The sequence below is a fragment of the Asterias rubens genome, chromosome 6 (genome assembly GCF_902459465.1).
Source record: "Asterias rubens chromosome 6, eAstRub1.3, whole genome shotgun sequence".
Lineage (NCBI taxonomy): Eukaryota > Metazoa > Echinodermata > Asteroidea > Forcipulatida > Asteriidae > Asterias > Asterias rubens.
Window position 1 is genome coordinate 611,745 of NC_047067.1, and position 20,685 is coordinate 632,429.

The window sequence follows — 20,685 nt, forward strand, 5'->3', positions numbered from 1 at the left end:
TCAATTTGTCCAACGTAGGGAGGTATAACTACGTGCTCTATGCACAAGCCTAGTTTCATACTTCATGAAGTTTGTCCATGGCACTTACGCTAACACTAACAAGAAACGGTTCCACAAACCATCCGTGGCTGTTTCATGTCATCTGCTAATAGTCCATCCACAAACATGACACCAAAAATATTATTAATTGGTACTCTTTGACCTATTGAGTTTGCCCATGAAACGGCCACAGACACAAAAAATGTTGGTACTCATGCACATCCAGGCACCATTTGTTTATGACTAGTCAATGTTCCATGGTAACCTAAGCATTAGATATATCCTGTGTACTGTACCAGTATATTATTATTATTGGATTTGAGGCATTGCATGGTGAGGTATCAATTTGGTTTGCAGTAACACCATGTATGTATCTACTTGCCAGGTAGAGTTTGTTCTTGCGAGAACTGTTTTGCTGGCACTGTATTCTACTACTGCGGACGGAGAGTATTTTTCCCCCTTTTTCTGGAGATTTCTCACTTCTTTAGAGAACTGTCATGCTTTTGAACCTACCTGGGCATCTCTTTATTGATTGTCAAAGACTAGCCAGTAGGAAGAGTTCAAATGTCTCCCATCTTGTTCATCATCACTTCAAAGTTCTCTTTCGACAGTATTGTCATTTGAAAAGTAATGAATTAGCCAACCAGACCATTTAGACGGTTGGCTGATCCTTCAGCTGTTTAACGTGGCATTTAGCCGGTGGACAACATACTTTTACAAAATTTAAGAGCAGATTTTTTAACCTCAACTCTCAAACTTGTGACTAGTTACTGGTGATGTCAAGTTTATCCTGTAAGGGGGGATAGGAAGTAAAGGAAAATGCCTGGAGGATTGTCCATCCAACAAGACTTTCTTTTTGAAAGGCACTGAGTCTTTACTCATTTCCTAATGTCTTATTCCATAAATCATCCTTCCTACAATGAGTGCCTCTGCTGCATGAGATAGGAGCAAAGTTTCAACTTGACTGAGGTCACTGTTTTCATCTCTTGGGAGTAATTAGTGCATTGATTAGCGTGATGGAAAGGTTGGATTGTGTTTATTTGTGAATGAAGATCCCATTTGTGGAGGTAATTTGGTGAAGACGAGAGGTTAATTGGTAGTGACCCTGTTTCATATGCCATTTGTGACTTGAAGAGCTGGCTGTGGTTGTTGTCCAACCAGTCTAGAGAGATTCAGCATACGACTATCTGTTGACAGTTGAAATGTTTTACCATCGAATAAACAACCAATTACTGTTAAAGGGTAAGTTCTTGAAGTTTGCATGTATTTGAAGTTTGCATGTATTTGAAGTTTGCATGTATTCAAAGTGACATCAACATAGAATGTAAACCAACCACAACTGCAATTTCAGAAAAACTTCAGATGTAAGTATTTTAAAGCATCAAAATCGTGAATGGTTGGATCTGTGAAACAACTGGTGGTAGGGAAACATTCTTAAAAGCTGTGCTCAACATTGGTAAGATTGAAAATATAAATGTGCACAGATTTGGACATAATTTTAAGGTGTAACCAGGGCCACAGGTGGTCGGAAGCGTCTGTGAAATATTTTTGCCTTTAGTTATGCTGTAAAGACTTTCAAAAATTAGTTCATTTTTAAAATTAGTTTTTGTATCAACCCCCCCCCCCCCAAACTATTTGAGCTTAACTTTCACAAGCTAAGTTTGTCTAAAATGCCCTCGATGATAAAAACAAAAACAAAAGTTTGACAAAATATGTGAATCTCCAAGACTCTCCTCAAGGCCAGTTTGAGATATTAAAATCTCTGTGATGTCCTTTTGTGAATGCTGAAAATACAAGAGATTTGTTGGATACCCGTATACATTATAGTTTTCCAGTTCATAAAAAAAAAGCTTTTGAATGATTTATGGCTTATCTTTGTGACCTTTTCCAATAATAGTTCCCTGGTGAAGAGATTATCCTTTCCACTAATCTCATGTTAGGGGATTAGAACCACCTCATCACTGATGAGTCCAGCAGAGGGAGAAAAGTGTTTCATGCAGGAATTGCAAAGTACAAAAACACACAATAGAACGATGAACGATTCAGCATAAAAGCAGAAAATGTCTGGTAACAAAGATTGTGAGATAGGGGGTCCACTTAACTGGGCTTAAAATACCCATTGGACTTCTGGACAAGAGTCAAGTTATCTAAGCCACTGGACCACTGGGCAATAGTCAAGTTATCTAAGCCACTGGACCACTGGGCAATAGTCAAGTTATCTAAGCCACTGGACCACTGGGCAATAGTCAAGTTATCTAAACCACTGGGCAATAGTCAAGTTATCTAAGCCACTGGACCACTGGGCAATAGTCAAGTTATCTAAGCCACTAGACCACTGGGCAATAGTCAAGTTATCTAAGCCACTGGACCACTGGGCAATAGTCAAGTTATCTAAGCCACTGGACCACTTGGCAATAGTCAAGTTATCTAAGCCCTTGCCCAAGTAATCTCTCTCTCTCTCAACCAAACACCTCCAGCACTCTCGTGTTTTTTCAAACATATTATTTTATATTGTTATTTCTGATTCTGATTCTTAGTCCTACTGAAGCTTTTCAAGTCTAAAACTATTTGTGGTCCAGTAAAATATCCGAAATACAAGACATGTAATCTAGTGGAGATTATCGTGAACTTCACCCCCTGTTGTTTAAAAGTCGACCCTACCGCATTCATGTACATGTACTTGATAGACTGCAGTATCCCACAATAGCGGAAGTTGAAACGTTCAGCTATCTACTCCCACACACAGTCACAGCCACAGGTACAGAGTGATACTGCACTTTAGACCACACTTAGCATGCCGCTGAGCAAATCAGCTGCGGCTTTCGGCTTTCGGCTGTGGCTGTGAGTGTTGCCGAGGGCAGCCTTGGTGCTTCATTGCATGTAAACCCATACAGCCATAGCCGCTTGTACAGAATCATCATCAGATAAGAACTACACTGAAGGGGACCACTTGTGATCGCTATGATGTTAATTTCTGTGAAGTACCTGAAACATGTAAGTGGACATGCAGACTTATACTTAAAATTACTTTTATGAGAAAATATAATTAGCTGTTGCAAACTGCTCACACAAGCACAGAATGAGTGCAGAAAATAGTTAATGTCCTGACGTTTTGACCCTAGCAGAGTTCGTTTGGAAGGCTGAACAAATTTGATCACTATTGTATTTCAATCAAATAAACAAGAGAAAATAGATTACTTTTTTCCTCCAATATATAGTGGAAATTTTTAAGGTGATTAAACAAAATTGTAAACCAGTAAAAAAAATTCAGTCTGAGCCCGCTTTTTTATTTTTATTCATTTTTATATTGCATCTTCCCACATAATTATTGTTACTGCTGCAATCCTGTCCCCCATTTGTGAAAAAAAAACCTCTGTGACTTTGATACTTAATATTTCCCTCAGTTTATTTTGGTCTAACCACAATCTTGCACAGTATCAAGGGAGTCTGTGGCTCAATACAATATCTTTGTAGGTAGGCCAGCCACAGATGAGCTGAGCAACAATAAGCCTTTTGTACACAACTTGATCAAAAGACCCCCCACTATATAATGGAATAGTCTTTAACAAGTGTCTCTGGTCTGCACTATTCTACCTCGCTAGGTAAGGAACCAGTGTCTCTGGTCTGCACTATTTTACCTCGCTAGGTAAGGAACCAGTGGTAAGGTAGTAAAGCTCTGAGATTGCTGGTGGGTATACTTCACTCTCTGGATCGCCTCCTAGTCTATGCAGACTCTAATTAGATGTGTAGTAGTCGGATAATGCTGTTGATCAGCTGAGGTGGAATTAGCGACTCCTTATTTACATCAAGGGATAGAATGAAGCATGAGTTGGGCACGTGTATTTAGGCTCAGGGAAACTATATTTCCAAGAAGAGTGTCAGCTAGAAAGTAAGGAGTGGGCATCTTTTGAGGGTTAATGCCTTGGATACATCGACCATGGAGGTAGAATCTGACTTACGGTAGATGGTTCTTCTTGTTAACCCCTTGTGCTACACCGCTTGACCCTCTCAGCTACTGCTACTGCAAAACCCCATCATCCAGAATCTCAGAAGGAGTGGCCTTCAGACGTTAAAGATGAAGCTTTAGTCTCGTGGTCACACCACTCCTTCATGGTCGGACACGCAGTAAGGATACTAACCTCAGAAGGCGTGGTGTCATAGAACTATTGGCATGCTGCTCTCTCATGATCAAGGAATTTTATCAATGGATTTGCGTCCGGATTTTGCTCTGAAAGGAAAGACTGGAATTTTATCATCGGAGACGGACTGGGAAGGCGATCCGATTGATGTAGAAGGAATTTGTAAGTGGTTCTTCATCATAGTTCATGTGGAATGGAAGATAAGATATCAAATATTGATTTGTTAGTTCCAACCCCCCCCCCCCTTCCCATCCCACCTCATGCTTACATTACAGTAGAATACATTTTTAAAGCTGAAACCTGCATGGGTTGTTGTTTTCAATATGTTTTTCAGGCCTGGAACAAGTGCTCCCACCTATAGGCGTCTTGGTGCACCCACCTTTTAAAATCTGTACTTTTGGCATGTTACATTTTCTAAGGTTATATGCAATTAGTTTTCTATTTACACCAGCACCCAGCCAATATATTGGTTTTTACACTCATGTCGGGTTTGAAAAAAATAGTTAATAGCAAAACATTAAGAGTGCTGGAGAGGGGGCTTGTATAAGAGAAAGAGAAGAAATAAAAGAGGAAAAAAACTATTCTTAATTGGACGAGCAGCCTGGAAAGAATTAGTTGTCTTAGTTGTATATACTGCAGGCCTGGAATTAAACTCAAGCCATGGTGTATGTTGCCCCTGATCTTGGTCTTGGTGCCACATCAAAAGTTTCCCATAGACTCCAAGATTGTGCAATGGAAAAGGGCCAATTGCGAAATGGAAATGGCCTTGCTATTGTGTGTAAAGGATTAGTGGAATGAATTGAGCATAGTGCAGAATATTTATTTCACATAACCCCTTTTTATAAAAAGCATGATTACCTATTGTTCAGATTTTCCCCTGGATTTATCAAAAGATATTTTTTCGCTAATTTACCTTGGGGCAACAGTAGGACTGGAATGTCTCCAAAAGCCTGTAGAGTGTTTTCCACTGAAGGGCCGAACAATAGAATGTCCATGTATATATACCTCGTAAACCAACTCCACTGTTACTAGCAAGGTTAAAAAGTGTAACAACAAATAAATAACTGATTGTTGAAATGCTGTATTGAAGAATGAAAAATTAATCTGGGATTTTTATTTGTGTGTGTGAGGTTGATGTTAGCCTTCAGATAAACACGTTCACGTTAAATTGGTGCAAGTAGCCTGACGTAGTTAAAGACACTTCAGCAATAGTTTCTGTCTATGTTGGCCTGATACCTTTCAGAAGGAGCCAAGGCTTGGAGTTTTACACTGGACCACTGGCCAGAGGCCAGTGATTTGAGTGTCAGACCAGTAAACTCAAGACTAGACAACTCCAATGGTCTTAATTTATTTTCTTTATTCAGTAGCAATCCAATTTCGTTTTGCAGTAGGATGAAGCCAATACAAATTTTAACTTGAAAACTCACATCACAGAACTTGGCTTTACAGTTGCAGATTATACACGTTGCATGGTATTTTGGCTTGTGACCTTATTCTTGTAAGCAACATTGCTTAAACTTTTTGTGCTTCAGCAGCTCTATGAAACTGGGCGCGGCTCCTTTCAAATTTCAAGGGGTCTCCATGTCCTTGTTCCTTGCTTTTGTGTCCATTAAACTTTCTCTTTAAAAATATCCTGATGGAAGAATCATTCAAAACACAAAAACACATAAAAACAAAACAGCTGTTCATTTACAGCAAGAAAGGTGGCAAAGAACTTTTGCTTTTCAACTTCATTCAAGGAAGCTAAGGAAAATGTTTCATTTCCTAAAGATTAAATGGAATTTATGACTTATACGTGAACAAATTAAAACAAAACAGGGTATAGCAAGTTTCACTTTAACCAACTGTAAAGTTAGTTTATTGAAGCCATAATGACAGACATAATTGGCACATCAGTAGGCCATGTCCAGACCAAGTGTCCTTGCTTTCATTTCAAATATTATTTGTAGAATGAGTTTTTAAAACTTTGATGTGTTTTGAGGCTTGGCATTGTGAGATATCAATGTAGATCAGTTTGCAGTCACACCATGGCATTGTGAGATATCAATGTAGATCAGTTTGCAGTCACACCATGGCATTGTGAGATATCAATGTAAATCAGTTTGCAGTCACACCATGGCATTGTGAGATATCAATGTAGATCAGTTTGCAGTCACACCATGTGTTTCTTTGCTGCGTAGATTTGTTGTGCATTGTACTGCCAAGGAGTAGATTTTTGAATTCAGGAGACTACATGTACTACGATTTGAAAAATACTGTCTTGCTTATTTTGCCTTTCCAATCAGTACATCCCTACATGTAGCTGGGACATGAAATTGGAGTAGAAACTCACAGGAATGCAACCAATAGTTCATGTTTTTAAACAGAAAGATCTAAAATGCTTTTCAACACGGAGCTTTTGATTTAAGAGTTTCAGTTTTGAAGTCTTAACTGGGTGGTGACCTTTGACATCTCTGGTGGGTGCCTGTGCCAGCCGGCAAAACTTGGAAACAAAATCTCAGAAAACCCACTCTTCTGGGGGTGTTCGGTATGTGTGGTATTTGTGTCTTTTAATGTTGCCTACATTTATGTTGTTGTCAACATTGGGTTACTGAGGCAACAAGTTTGAAAGCCGGATGCAATATTGTATTTTCTAGAGAATTCAGTTTCAGATAATTTGCAAAAACAAAAATAAGGTGTTGTCACCCACACAACATGAGCAGTGGTGGCTGCATGTAGTTTGCTACTTGTTCTGGCTGTTGATGCCCATCTTCTACCAGTCAATGTGGATAGTTTGCCACTTGTTCTGGCTGTTGATGCCCGTCTTCTACCAGTCAATGTGGGTAGTTTGCTGCTTGTTCTGGCTGTTGATGCCCGTCTTCTACCAGTCAATGTGGATAGTTTGCCACTTGTTCTGGCTGTTGATGCCCGTCTTCTACCAGTCAATGTGGATAGTTTGCCACTTGTTCTGGCTGTTGATGCCCGTCTTCTACCAGTCAATGTGGATAGTTTGCCACTTGTTCTGGCTGTTGATGCCCGTCTTCTACCAGTCAATGTGGATCACACAGGTCTTTGCTCAGTACAACTAGGTCATAACTCAGTTTGGGGGGAAATGTGGGGTTGTTCTTAAACCCCCTCGACCCCCACGACCCACGACCTCGACTTTTGTGCAATCTTTTTTTCTGTACACCGAAATTCCCACAGTTCACAACCTCAGCCAATCACGCACCCAATTTTGTATGCTGACGTCGACTACCGTGCCTCGCACATCACAACAACACAGCGTACGATACACGTAGTATGCACGAAGCAAACTTCGCGTGATTGGCTGCTGAGATCGGGCCTGTGGCAATAGTGATGTACAAATAAAAAACCGCGGTATTTCCACGTGTATCTCTTCGCCGATCCGAGATTATTATCCCAACTGGAAACCTGCGTGTACCGCCCGAATACGATTACGGCCCACGCAGACCCATTTCCGACCGATCGCTCCCGTCCTGTGTACTATTCCTCCATGGCTACTAGTTGCTCTAAGCAGAGCTCAAGGTTGTAGACGCGACCGACCAAATGGCCACACGGACGTGTTTGGGGTCCCCAATCGGTGTGTACGTGACGTGCGGAAGCGGAGAGTAAATACTCCCAATTCTGTGTGGCTGATGCAGATAAATGTAACCGCAGTCTCAGACTTGAAATCAAGTCTAGTCGTGGAAGGAAGTTGCGTTGCGGATCACACACTGTGAATTCTAAATCGGGGACTTAATTCTCGGCCGTAAAGCGCCATTTTATGAATTCGGAATTGGGACATTCTTCGAACACGGGGCGGACGTCGAGGGGTCGGGTCGTGGGTCGAGGGGGTTTTAGAACAACCCGGAAATGTGACTGTAATCTCATGTAGCAAGGTCTTATCTCACGCTAATGCAAAGATGCAACCTTATGGACATCTGCTCTAGAATGGGAAAGGTCCTGGGTTAGAATCAGACTTGAGTAATATGCCTGTGGAATTTTTACAGGACTATTCAAATGGTACTGGTTCCAACTATACAGTTTAAGGGTAAAAAACAAATGTTTTCCTTATGTAAGTTTATTACTAGACCTTGTTGCAGTTACGGAAAACGGAAAAGCTCATGCGACAATAGTGTGTTACTGACACGCAAGAAGCTGAAATAAAATTCTACCAAACAACTTTACAAGGGGCAATTTTGTAGAGCCGATAAGCACAAACAGGAATTAAGCACTTAATATGTGTGCATACCAGAATACAGTTACCAGCTAAAAATGTAACACGTATTTTCTGTGACTAGTATTTTTGATTGACAGGAAAATTTTAAGCAAATGTTTTGGCGTAAGCTGCACTATAAAATTGTGCTTTGAGAACCAGGGCACTATTTCATAGAGCTGCTTACAAAAGCAGAAAACATTGCTCAACAAATTCCTGCTGAACACAAAAAAAGCAAGAAACCAGCAGGGAAGTTATACACATCACATGTTATTTTGGCCGGTAACCCGTTTCTGGTAAGCATAATTGTGAAGAGGTTTTAAGCAGATTTGGTCCAGCATGATGAGAGGCTTGACTGCAGGGCTCCTTAAGAAAGTTGCGGTCCTTGGTGAAAAATGTTGACTGTTTACAGAGTCACCACCAACCCTTCAAGTGGTTGGTTGTGGGTAACAATGGTAACATAGCAATACACTTATCAAGCAAGATGGAGATTAGTCTGGTACTTAACCCGGGGAAATGATAATACATGGACAAAGAGACTAATGGAGTGACAGTCCAAACCAGGAATGATAATACATGGGCAAAGAGACTAATGGAGTGACAGTCCAAACCAGGAATGAATCCCTTTATTATGTTGGTGTGTTAAACTCAAATACGTTTCAAGACTAGTAAACTTTCCCCTTCTAGGAGGTGGACAGAATTTCTTTAGTCTGGATTTGGACTGTTCAAAATAGCTGATTCCAAACAGTTCAGCATTGTTGGGTTTCTTGATACATGGGGTTTAGTAAGGGCAGCAGTCCTTTCTAGTGATGCACTTTTTAGGTAACCTTTGGATACCAGGGTCAAGTTCGCGCAAGGATCAGTAGTTAATGAGTGGTTGTTCAGTGACATACGCAGGGTATGTGTACAGAGGCTGAAGTGTGAACAACTCTTGTTATGTCATCTCAGGGCGACCGGTAACTTAACGCATGCTATCATTTTGTTATAACTGGCCCACTCTGCACTGTGCTATGAACATGGCTGTTGGTAACCGTGCCCCGTAGGTTGGTTCCAAAAAGTCGACTAGCGTAGACCAACTATCGTTGACTAAACAGAGTGCGGGCAAATTTAGTCAATTATGATCAATGATAGTCCTTGCAGGAACTTGGCCCTAGGTGGAATGGTGTTCCCCTAGAATGAGAATGTGCTCTAATTAAAGATGGCTAATGATACCGAAAATAAGTTGTATGGCAATATCACAACAACAGCATCAGTAAAGAAGGTTGGATGCAAACACACATGGCTAGTGAAACTTATTCCTCGACAATGTATCCACTTTTGTGAACTCATATAGGCTGCCAATAACTTCAAGTTGGTAAGGCCAACTTTCTGCGATTTGTTTGTAAAATTTAACAGACTGACAGACCAAGTATAGAACAAGTATAGTTACTGTGGTCCAATGGTAAAAAGGTTGTGGGTTTGAATCCCCTTAGCCAAGATCTGATGTCACAATGACTTGAATAAGTATTGTCGTCTACGTATGTAGTTATCATGGGGAATTCTTTCTGGGAGACTGTTTTTCAAACATGCCCAGGAACTACACACATTTATTAATTCCACCAAATTGTCAAATCAAATGAGTTCAAAAACGCACAAGACTTTCATGATCATTGATTTGCAAACTACACATGTATGTTTGATTACAATGTATATATACATTTGTACTAAAAGGTAGTATTCGTTGAGTTATGGACAAAAGTTACCTGTACATACTTATGCCAGGGTTCATACGAGGGTTGTTCAACACAGGAGCATTCTAGACCAAATTTTTTTAAGTTGGTGAAAGGACGCTAAATTGGAAAAAAGGTCTTTAGAATTTTTACTTCTTGTTGTTTATCTTGGTTGTTGAAATTTGTGCGTTTTAGCTCTAGTGACAAACCTGACTGAGTCATGAAATGTGTAAATATTTATATTCAATCTCGGCATCTAAATATTCCCTTTTCTCTCCTTTATCCCTTTTTTTAGCGGACAAGGGTAAAGAAGAAGTGATTCAAGAAATCACGAGTGAGCTTGTTCAAGCCTTGAAGGAGTCCAGTACCAGACATAAACCAGTCAAGACCAGCAGCACACAGACCGTAAGTACTAACATACTACCTAGCTCTCTTTAAATTGAATTTTATTTTGCCCAAAGAGTAAAAAAGCATAAGGAAGTAACTATATTACTAGTACACTTGGGGGTACAACCATGTAGGAATCTCTTTTTGGGATGCCATCGTTCCGTGGGTCGACAAAAGATGCGATGGGTAGACACTAGTGGTTGGAGCAGTACCAGTGATTCAAGTGGGATACAATTTGAGGACGAGACCACGGGTGAATGCTTTATTCTACTTAGATAATGTGAGAGGAGCATTTGTTCTGAAAAGAGCTGCTGTTGTCTGGACGTTTGTCTTTGCTGGCTCCCCTGCTAAATGAGACCCAGCTACTAAACTTGTTTAAGTGATATTTTCTGTTTTGGAAACCTTTGTGAAATTGGTTTCATATTTCTTTTCTACTAAGTAATTGTTTACAAAGGAAAACACTCTCTTCTTTAAAGGTGTTGGATTCCTTGGACATCCCTTCCTGGAATTTGTTTCCCTGTCTTATACATCGAGGCCAAATCAAGCTGTGTTCTGCTTTGTATTACCTGTTGCCACTCAAGCTCTCACTGTTATCAGTCGAACCATGGATATATCTGCCTCTATGTCACCCCAATTGATACCTCTGGAATGAGGCGGCACTGTTTTTGTTGCGGCATACACTGCTATTGAGCTTATAAAGGTGTCCAATGGTGCTTCATTTTTTTTTATGGGTTATCTTGTTCTTCTTGACTTCACATTATTATCCGGAGTGACATAAGGGTTTCCAAGTCAGATACTGAGTGGACTGGGGTAGCTCTTATTAACAATAGGCAATGGAAACTATACATGTATTCAAACATTATTTGTAACCTTGCAATCTGAATTAAACCCTCTGATGGCCTGCTGGTTCTGCAGCCAGTCGACTGAAAACACCTTTCTTAATTATTCATTCCATTTATAGCACAGACAGATGAAACCATTTAAGTTCTATCATCAGACTGGCCCGATTGATAGTCTATGATCCCAGGACTCAGAATCTCAAGTTAGATAACACTTTCTATGTGTACAAAAATAGTGTGATTTTACGTTGTAAAAACATAATAAATTACAAAAACAATCAACAAGTTAAACAAATGTATTTATTATGATGATTTGTTTGGCCAAACTCTACAACCATGACAACGTCTGGAAAGGTTATTTGCTTTGAAAAAAAGTATAAAATCAACATTGAAAATGAGGTGTACACGTTTCTCCAAGGATTGGGTCAGTCAGGCTGTTACTTGTATCCCAATCTAATTACATGATCTAAAATCAAATCAAATCAAGAGATTATCGGCATGTACTTCCATCTTAAACCTTGAGGTCTTTGACTACAATGTCTTGAAGACATCTCAAGCCACTCAATGCTAATCAAGTCAAATGCAATTATCCAACTTAATGTTTTACTACATAGTGATAGTACGTGGATTATTATACGTGCAGCATGACAGATGGTTTTTAACCATACATGCACTATTTTTGTTAGGGATACATGGATCACATGGACATATGAATCAGGCCTGTATGCTTCATTTTTAAAAGGGCAAGGACACCACTTGGGCATTTTCTCTTTGGTAAAGGGCACCCTATGAGGAATTTGTAATTTTCTACTGGAGCACTTGAAAGGCACCAAGGCAATGACCTGTGTTGCCTCCCCAGGAGCATTTCAAGGGCACCAAGGCAATGACCTGTGTTGCCTCCCCAGGAGCATTTCAAGGGCACCAAGGCAATGACCTGTGTTGCCTCCCCAGGCCTGGAATTACACAGCGGCCCTGGTCTTGGTCTTGGTGCTCCTTCAAGAAGTTCCCTCTGACTTTAAGATTTTCCAATGGAAGTGCCCTTTACAAAGTGACAATGGCCTTGCCCTTTTAAAGATGTCATTCCAGGCCTGCCTCCCTGAGGATTTTTGTTTTCGTTTTTTTTCTCCTTTTCATTTTGGGGCAAATGTCTTTGCTCCAAATTCCATGCTTGTATCATCAAAGACACTATCCCATCATCTGCCTTACTATTCGCAACGTTTGACACTATTATTGTTTAGTAATAGAAGTATAGAAAGTAACATTCTTAGCAAACTGGACTGCTATGAAAAGACATCCTACGTAGATCAGTTAAATATATCAGGGGCTAAATATACACCAAAGGAACTGTCTTGTGACCATTTTTTGTTTCCTTCAAATTGCAAAGTCATGTTTTAACGTTAAGTAATTCCTAGGAATGGTGGTGTAGTGGGGAGAGAGATGGTTGTTCACAGTACAGAATGATGAGTAAGCATACTGAACAGATGTGGCTTCTCCTGAGGACACTTGAGTGTTTATCTGGTAATTCTTTATATCATCTGATTTTATTCACAAAAACATGCTTTAAAATGTTGCCATAGCCACAAAATAATGTTATCATTTCTTTGTCAGAAAAGTTTTAAAATAAGGTTGCTGGCTGGTTGTAAAGTAATACAGCTTTTTGTCAGTCAGTGGCATGCAGTTAGAAATAAGCGCCTTACAATTGGAATTCCTAAGTCATTATTTCAGAGGGCTTTGTATTCCTGCAGTGGACTAGCCTACAGGAGGGTCCATAGGCTATAGGGAATGTTTGTCTTAAACACACTGCTTAGAAGATGCCGCTCATTGTTGGTCGGGATGTACAGTACAGCTATGCAAACAGACAGGCAACTGGACTGGATAGACGGTTTATTGAGCCAACTTCTCAAAACCTAGGAACCCTGTTATCTTTGTAGATTGAGGGGCTATCCTTGATAGTTGTTAGCAACTGGTGAATTTATGGTCTGATGTTGTGTTGTTGTTGTTGTTGTTACTGGTTTGTTGTCCGCACTTTGCTGTAGTCTCTGTTGTAGTACAACGTGTTAGGGATTTGTAAAGTTTCTTTTTGCAATCGTAGTTAGGCTAAATCCTAGTATAAGTGGTCCCCTTAACTCTATGTTCAGCCCATGGAAGTAGTTTCAGAAAGCCAATTATGTCAAGCACATTGCCCTGGGGGGGGGGGGGGGGGGGTGGCTTGAGGCTGGCTACAGGTAGCTAGGGTTGTACATTAGGTACAATTGTATAATGTATATCTTGTGAATCATAGCATCACAAAGGTGCCTAACTGTATCAGGTGGTATACATTTTTATTGGTGATTATAGCAGCCTGCTCGCACGCATACTGCCAGGTTGCACTGTAGGCACACACATCATGTTTGCTGACCCCGTAAATTGAGGACTTGTTTTGACTTTTTTTTTTCAGCAGCATGCCCTTTGGTTTTGTAAATGAAAGTGGAAGGAGTACCGTATGCATCGTTCTGTCACACGAATAGATCACTTTTGTTTAAATCCTTAGTTCCAACAGGTAGACACATTTGTCAACACTGAAAATCAAGCACTTCTCCACATCCTCCCTTTCTTTTGAGTTTGTGGGGGTTTTTTTCTGTGGGGGGATTTGAACCTGTGTCTTTCGGAGTAACGCGCCGGTGGTCTAGCCGTAATGTTTGCCATTTCCCTATTTTGTCAACACCTTTTTTTTATTCAACCTTTACTGCTGTGTTGCCAGGAATCGCAACAAGTTTTAGGAGTAGTAGCATGAAAGGCATCACCTTAAAGGAATGACATTTTATTTATTTTGTAGGATTATTATTTTTGTTTGTGTTGGATGTGAAGTGAGGATGGCCTTGATCCAGGCATGGATTTAAACTGAATTGTTTTCCTTTCTTTAAACTGATTTCTGTGTTGTGGTCTCTCAGAAAACCCCAGTAAAGCTGTTTACACTAACTAGCTCAACAAGTTTATAAAAGCCTACCATGTAGGTCAGCGTTTATACTCAATAAATTTTCCAAGCTACTTTCCAAGAGTCAATTATCTTGCAACTGTCATAGAACCCAAATCACTTTGAGTAAAACCCCTTCTCCATCAGCTTTCTAATGCTTTTATTCTGTTAAATTGATTGCTTTGTTGAGATTTCCTGTAGGAGCAGAGTTGAAATTTGATGGCATGTTTGAGGTTTCATCTGCCATTGTTGCTTTGAGACTTTATAATAGAGGGGGTCTGGCTACTGGGTTACTTGCTCTTTTTTCTCTGTACCATGAAGAGTCAAATTGATAATCTCCCTTAAACATGCTTAACCATGTTAACACTGGTCCGCTAGTCAAACGCACTTTACAACACCACACCACAGGACTATGTGTCTGTACATGGAGGTAGAAAGGACTATGTGTCTGTGCATGGAGGTAGAAAGGACTGTGTGTCTGTGCATGGAGGTAGAAAGGACTATGTGTCTGTGCATGGAGGTAGAAAGGACTATGTGTCTGTGCATGGAGGTAGAAAGGACTATGTGTCTGTGCATGGAGGTAGAATTCTACCTCCATGGTCTGTGTGTCTTATGGAATGTTTTGACTCCCTGTTTTTGTTCACTTCCAATACATTTGCATGTATTGTTAAGTGAACAATTTGGACGCCCGGTTTTTAAGTTTCCAGTAAACTTGGACACCTTTTTACCAAATCCTGCCTGAAGTGGTCCTGCTGGCTAGTAAAATGAAAGCTGACTAGTCCTGAGGGCTGGTCACTGAACATGTTATGGATTAACCTTGCAAATACTTATAACCAATATTGTTCAGCATCTTTTCAAGCTTCCGATTCTGAACAGAGACAACCTGTGAAAATAAATACCAGTGATGTTCATTCACCCTTCTGCTTTGTTTGTCTCCCCATCGTTTGTGGAGCCCCCCCCCCCCCCAAAGGTCCAAATGGGATCACCCTTAGCTGCTTCCGTAGTAAGCTTAGCACTTTGGCTTTGGGTATTGTTCAAAGCTCTCCATAAAATTTCTAGCTGCTCTGAAGGGCATGAAGTGTGCCTGAAGGGCGTCAAGTATGCCTTTCTCTCGATCAATAAAGTAAACTGTCTGTCACCGGTCCGGTACTGTTAGAACATATAGACCTTTCTATTGCAACATCACAGTAAGTCCATGTTTTTGCTAACCAAGCTTAGAAAACTGGGAAGCAATAAATACAAAGCAAAAACAGATCGACAGTTTGTTATAATGTTAACAAAATCTTTATAAAAAAGTTTTGAATTTGTTACAAACAAAGAAACCAATCATGGGATGTATTTATTTTTATTGAAAGTTTGCTAAACAACATAATGATACAGGTATGTAAAGTGGGTAATATTCCAACTAGTTGAAGACGCTTCCGATTTTGCAAAGTAACATACCCTGTTGGCATTCAAGTTTCATGGGACTTTATGAAATTGATGTTCAAATTTATTTTTTTTGAGTCTTTTTTGTTTTGGAAACTTCCTCGATTCAGTTATTTTGCAGTTATATTTTTAAAGAGCAAACTGCATTTTCAGTATGACCAATCCAATGAGTTGAACACAATCCTTTTAAAAAATAAAGTTCTCAAAAAGACTATTTCTAAATCCAGAAGTTCTGTTTTGCCTTTGACTCGGTCCCCCCGAGCCTTCGGAGCAGAGTTTCCACGTACTTGTCGGTAAGCTAAATTGGAGGAAGCGTCTCAGTTCACACAGGATCCTGCTATCAGGACGTTTGGAAAAACTCGCTAGAGACCCTGAGCAATTAAGCTCTTCCTTCCCCCAGTGTGCTGCTCTAGCGTTTCTCAACTCAGGAACTCGCCACAACCACACGGTAAACCTCTGTCACTGAAGTTCGTCAGCACTAATAGAAAATTGGTTAAGCTGTGTGGGTTGTGTGAATCCGTGTTTTACTTTCGTCTGTTTACCCACACTGCGACTTTGTTGGTTTTTATTTTATTTTTGTCCCCCTTCCTCGGATCGTAATTTGGGGATCTTCCAGTATTGTTCTCCATTCCAGTTGATCAATCGTTGCAGTGGAATTTCTAAATGTTGTAAGTGCCCAATCCTTCAGCGACAAGTTTGTTCCATGATGAACTTTTGGCGCCCACCTGGACATGTTTTTCCACTTTCCCCTGTCCCTCGTTATAGGAAACTTTCCCTACAGCTGTTTCTCGGTGTGAGCGCGTTTTTAAACATCAGTCTGTGGTCTTTGTCACATGATTGATGGCTCTATATCTTAACTGGTTATATTTTCCTTTCCTTTCACAGAATGAGGTTCGAGTCAAGTTTGAGTACCAAGGGGAGAGGAGGTATGTAGTAACATTTCCATTATATGCTCAATAACTTTGCTAATATAATCTAAAATAAATCTGTATTGATTATGGACAAGATTCTCATCAAGTGGTTAAAACTTCTAGCAACTACTCTACGTGTTGTTTTCCAAGCTTCAATTGACGGTTAACTCCAGAAGTTCAACGATAATGTCTCCTATTCAGAATACAAATTGTCAGCTTCTTTTATAAGTAGCCAGTGTGGATGTACTTTTTATTTATTTTGGATGACATTGTAATAGTGTGCATGTATGTTATCTTTTAGGTTACATAAACAGAATGAAGTTGGTCATGTACTCTACTTGTCAGTTTGGAAATTGTTGTTCTTTTTAAACCTCGTTTTGTTTTGATAACACGTTCTTATTTCATTGCTTTGCTTGCTGTAAGCAAAGAATCAGCGCTTATTGATGCAGGGAATTCTGCACTTACATCAGCATATCCAGCAAAATTTGCTTGTGCGTGTGCGTCTGTACTCTACATTGCTAGCCATTATTCGCTTACACAGTTAGCATAGACTTGGCCTGTAATCTAGAAGCACAGAATACACAGAAAGCAGAGCCATGATATTGGGCCCAGTTTGTGTGTTTGTTGTTGTTTTAGTTTGTTAGGGTTGGTAATTAGCCTTAGAAACTAGAAACAGTACCAAACTGCTACAATACATCATTTGTCATTCTGAGGATGACTAGTGAAACTAGTCGAAACGTAAACGAAAATTACGTGAGTATTTGGCTGTGTTTCATAGAAACTTCATTTATTAAGTTAATACAACATCTGTTAGAATGTTGAGAGTAATTCCTTAAGATAGTGTAACTATTCTGCATGTGGCGTCAGTGTAGTCAATCTGTCACTACGATTGGCCCAAAGTGGAAGCCATTTGACAGGCGTCTAGGTGACCAATTATCAAACCATTCAACCGGGTACTTTTAAGGAGAGAGCCCAGCAACAACAAGGATGTTTTTGGAGACATTACACCTGCCTTAACGTCTCCCCCTCTCCCCCTCTCCCCCTACAATGAATAACTTCTCCTGTCTTTGTTTTTCTTACCTCTCTTCCACATCCCTCCCTCTGTAGGATATTGCAAGTTCCCCGACCCCTCAACTATAATGACCTACTGACTAAAGCCAGAACAGCCTATGGATTGCCAGTAGACATGCACTACACAACCAACGATGTCAACTCAAATGTGAGTCCCTGGGGCAAACACTTTTTCATTCAAAAGTTGTTTTGGGTTTTTGGACTGATATGTGCACATTGAATGCTTATAAATATTTAGTTTGCAAGTAATGAGTGACAACTGATATTTTTATGTGGCATTCAGATGCAATGATAGTGAAATCTTTTTCTGCTGATATATGCATTGCAAGTTTATTATTGTATGGTTAACATTAATTGGGAGAAACACAAACATAAAATATATATACATTGCAAGTTTATTATTGTATGGTTAACATTAATTGGGAGAAACACAAACATAAAATGTTGTTATTTTAAAGAATTATTTCTTGAGTTTTTCTCAAAAGGTTTCAGGAATAAACTTCACACAAACGCTAACTAATGTTGCACAGTGGTATTAAATTAATAATAATCATTCACTACTACTGTAAAGTTTAATGTTATGATTTCAATAACAATTGTTGTCTGGTTCCCTCCCTTCTTCCAATGACACCAGATTGTTGTACCAATCAAGAGCCAGACTAACCTTAACCAGGCCGTGGCGTTAATGGACCACAACCCCAACGCCAAGAGCCTCCGCGTCTATCTAACGCCGTTACAATCGGATACTAGCACAGCAACAGCGTCAACGCCATCCTCGACAACGGGAACAGGGTCATCAGCCCCTGGCCTGGGTCATTCTAAATCCGCTGGGACGATAGCGTACCACGATAGCATTTCAGGTGGTGGTGATCTCTATGATACGGCTGTAAGTAAACAATGCCTTTCTTTGTACTTCTAATTTCTAAAATAACTTTGGGTTGAATATAAACAAATTGACTAGAGCAGGATTTGAACCTGCAACCCCTAGATTAATGGCTGGTACTCTACTAGCTGAGCTACCTAGCCTTAATGATGGAGGTCTCCCTATATTCGTTTGGTAGTACCAGTCAGAAGCAATTCAACCTGTAACTAGCCAGTGATATTCACGTTTACCATACACCTTGGGAAGCAACAGCAGAAGGATCACTTTAATGGGATGCCGACTTTGTATAATAACAATGTATGTGAAGGAAAAATCCCTTTGTGATTGTATGGTATCCATGTCCAGACAAGTGTTAAAGTGACGTTTGATGTGTTGTCACGCTTTTTATTCACGCTTTTATGTTTCGTACCAACAGATTCGCAGCGACTCTACACACAAGCCTGCAACACTACGGTCACAATCCATTCCACAATCACAGTCTCAGCCGAAGCTACCGAGCCAATCTAAGCGACATTCAACACCGGTTGAGATGCCGACACGTGACACCCCTTCCCCACCCCCTGGCTATATACCCACTGAGTCCATGCAAAATATCATGAGAAATTCAACGTATGGGGAGGGCAGGTTTATCCCAGAACCAGAGTCAGAGGTACGTGTAAGATATGAACAAATAATAGTAACTTGCTGGTACAACAAACTCTTTTGGGAGAAGTGTTGTTTCTGAGAAGAAATTTGTACGTGCAAGTTTACTGGTGTAAACTTGATAGGTGTAAGATGTTATAAACAAATAACTAATAGTAACTTGCTGGTACAACCATGTAAGAACATTTTTTTTTTTTTTTAGAAGTGTTGGGCTCTGAGAAGATGTTTGTACACGTGTGCAAATTTACTGTTAAAGTTTTTGTTATGATCCACTCCGGGCTTCAACCAGCACTTAGTTGTTGGACGTTTATCCTAAAATGGTTTAGACATCCTGTGCGTACAAGAACACAATGGGTTCTTCAAAAGGGGCCAGCCTAATTCCCTGTCAGCCTCATTATGGGAAGAAGTAAGAGTTACTTTGAGTTCAAAGTCGTATCATGTCTCTCTCCCCCCCCCCCCCCCAGCTCAGAATAGACAGGCACAGCGTGCAATGTTAATCTTTTCCACTGTAATCGCAATCATGTTTCTTGGTACCGGACTGTGAGAAATGTGTAGAATGTTAATGATATGACAGTGAGACACACGATGTGTTCCTTAACAATCCTTTTTACTGAATAATTGGTCAGGCAAACCAATCCTGAGCAATTCATCTAATTCCTAAGTTTAATCTGGGCTCATTAATCAGTGACTGGACGGGTTTATAATCCCACCACTGTTACTTTCCGATAAACTAATTTAAGTGGCGCTGGCAAAACAGGAAAGATGCTGCATCAGATATGGGCCAGCAAAAAGTGCAAATGAGGGAAGTCAAAACGTAACCTGACCCGTCTCCATAAAGATGTTTCCAATTGTTAAGATTAAGAGGTGTCTTCTCTAAATCCACATCAGATTGATCATTTGTCATCGATAAGAAATCTCCAAACCAACTTGTGAAGGGGTAGGGAAGGGGGTAGAAATCACTTCCAAGTGCAATTAAGGGGCGTAAGTCATATTTAGATGGCTGGAAAGTTGGCAGGCAGGCTTTCCTGACAGCCTTGCAGATGTCAAACTTTTTTATTTCTCTGAAAGCGTGAAGTCCTGAAACACAACCTTGCGGTCATAGCGAGATAAGAAGTCAAAACCTAATCAATTTAAAGGGAGGGCAACAGTGGTTTATAGATTAGTATATTATGTTTGGGCTTCCTCTTTCAGAACATAACAGAGCTTCTTAACAATCTCCTTAGACAGCCCAAACAACAAACAGTGCATGTGCGTGTGTTTTTGAGAAAATGTAAAAATTTAATCCGGAAAATCTCTGTGTGCAGGAAAAAGTTAACGAATCCAAAACAGGCTTAATGCTGGTAAAAATTAACCCTGCCCAGGACTATGGAAAGCCCACCAATCTTGGTGTTAGTATGATACTGGGTTAACTTCTCAGTGGGTTCTGGTTAGATATTGCAGTGTGAATCTCATGGTCAGGTTTAATCCGTAGAAGAGTATTTACATGGGT

At 40.1% G+C, this 20,685-nt stretch overlaps 1 protein-coding gene across 3 annotated transcripts in view; it reads left to right on the forward strand.

Moving 5' to 3' along the window:
- The window catches only part of LOC117291169 (mitogen-activated protein kinase kinase kinase 2-like), a 73,998-nt gene that overhangs the window by 43,715 nt on the left and 9,598 nt on the right, over positions 1-20,685 (forward strand). For 2 of the 3 annotated variants that reach the window (XM_033772736.1, XM_033772737.1), the window contains exons 1-6: positions 3,743-4,340; positions 10,378-10,487; positions 16,575-16,615; positions 17,708-17,819; positions 18,306-18,557; positions 18,970-19,203. In XM_033772736.1, coding sequence (XP_033628627.1) covers positions 4,211-4,340; positions 10,378-10,487; positions 16,575-16,615; positions 17,708-17,819; positions 18,306-18,557; positions 18,970-19,203 — 879 coding nt within the window. In that variant the 5' untranslated portion in view covers positions 3,743-4,210. Of the gene's footprint in view, positions 1-3,742; positions 4,341-10,377; positions 10,488-16,574; positions 16,616-17,707; positions 17,820-18,305; positions 18,558-18,969; positions 19,204-20,685 lie in introns of those variants that run through there. The other variant, XM_033772738.1, reaches the window with a different exon arrangement.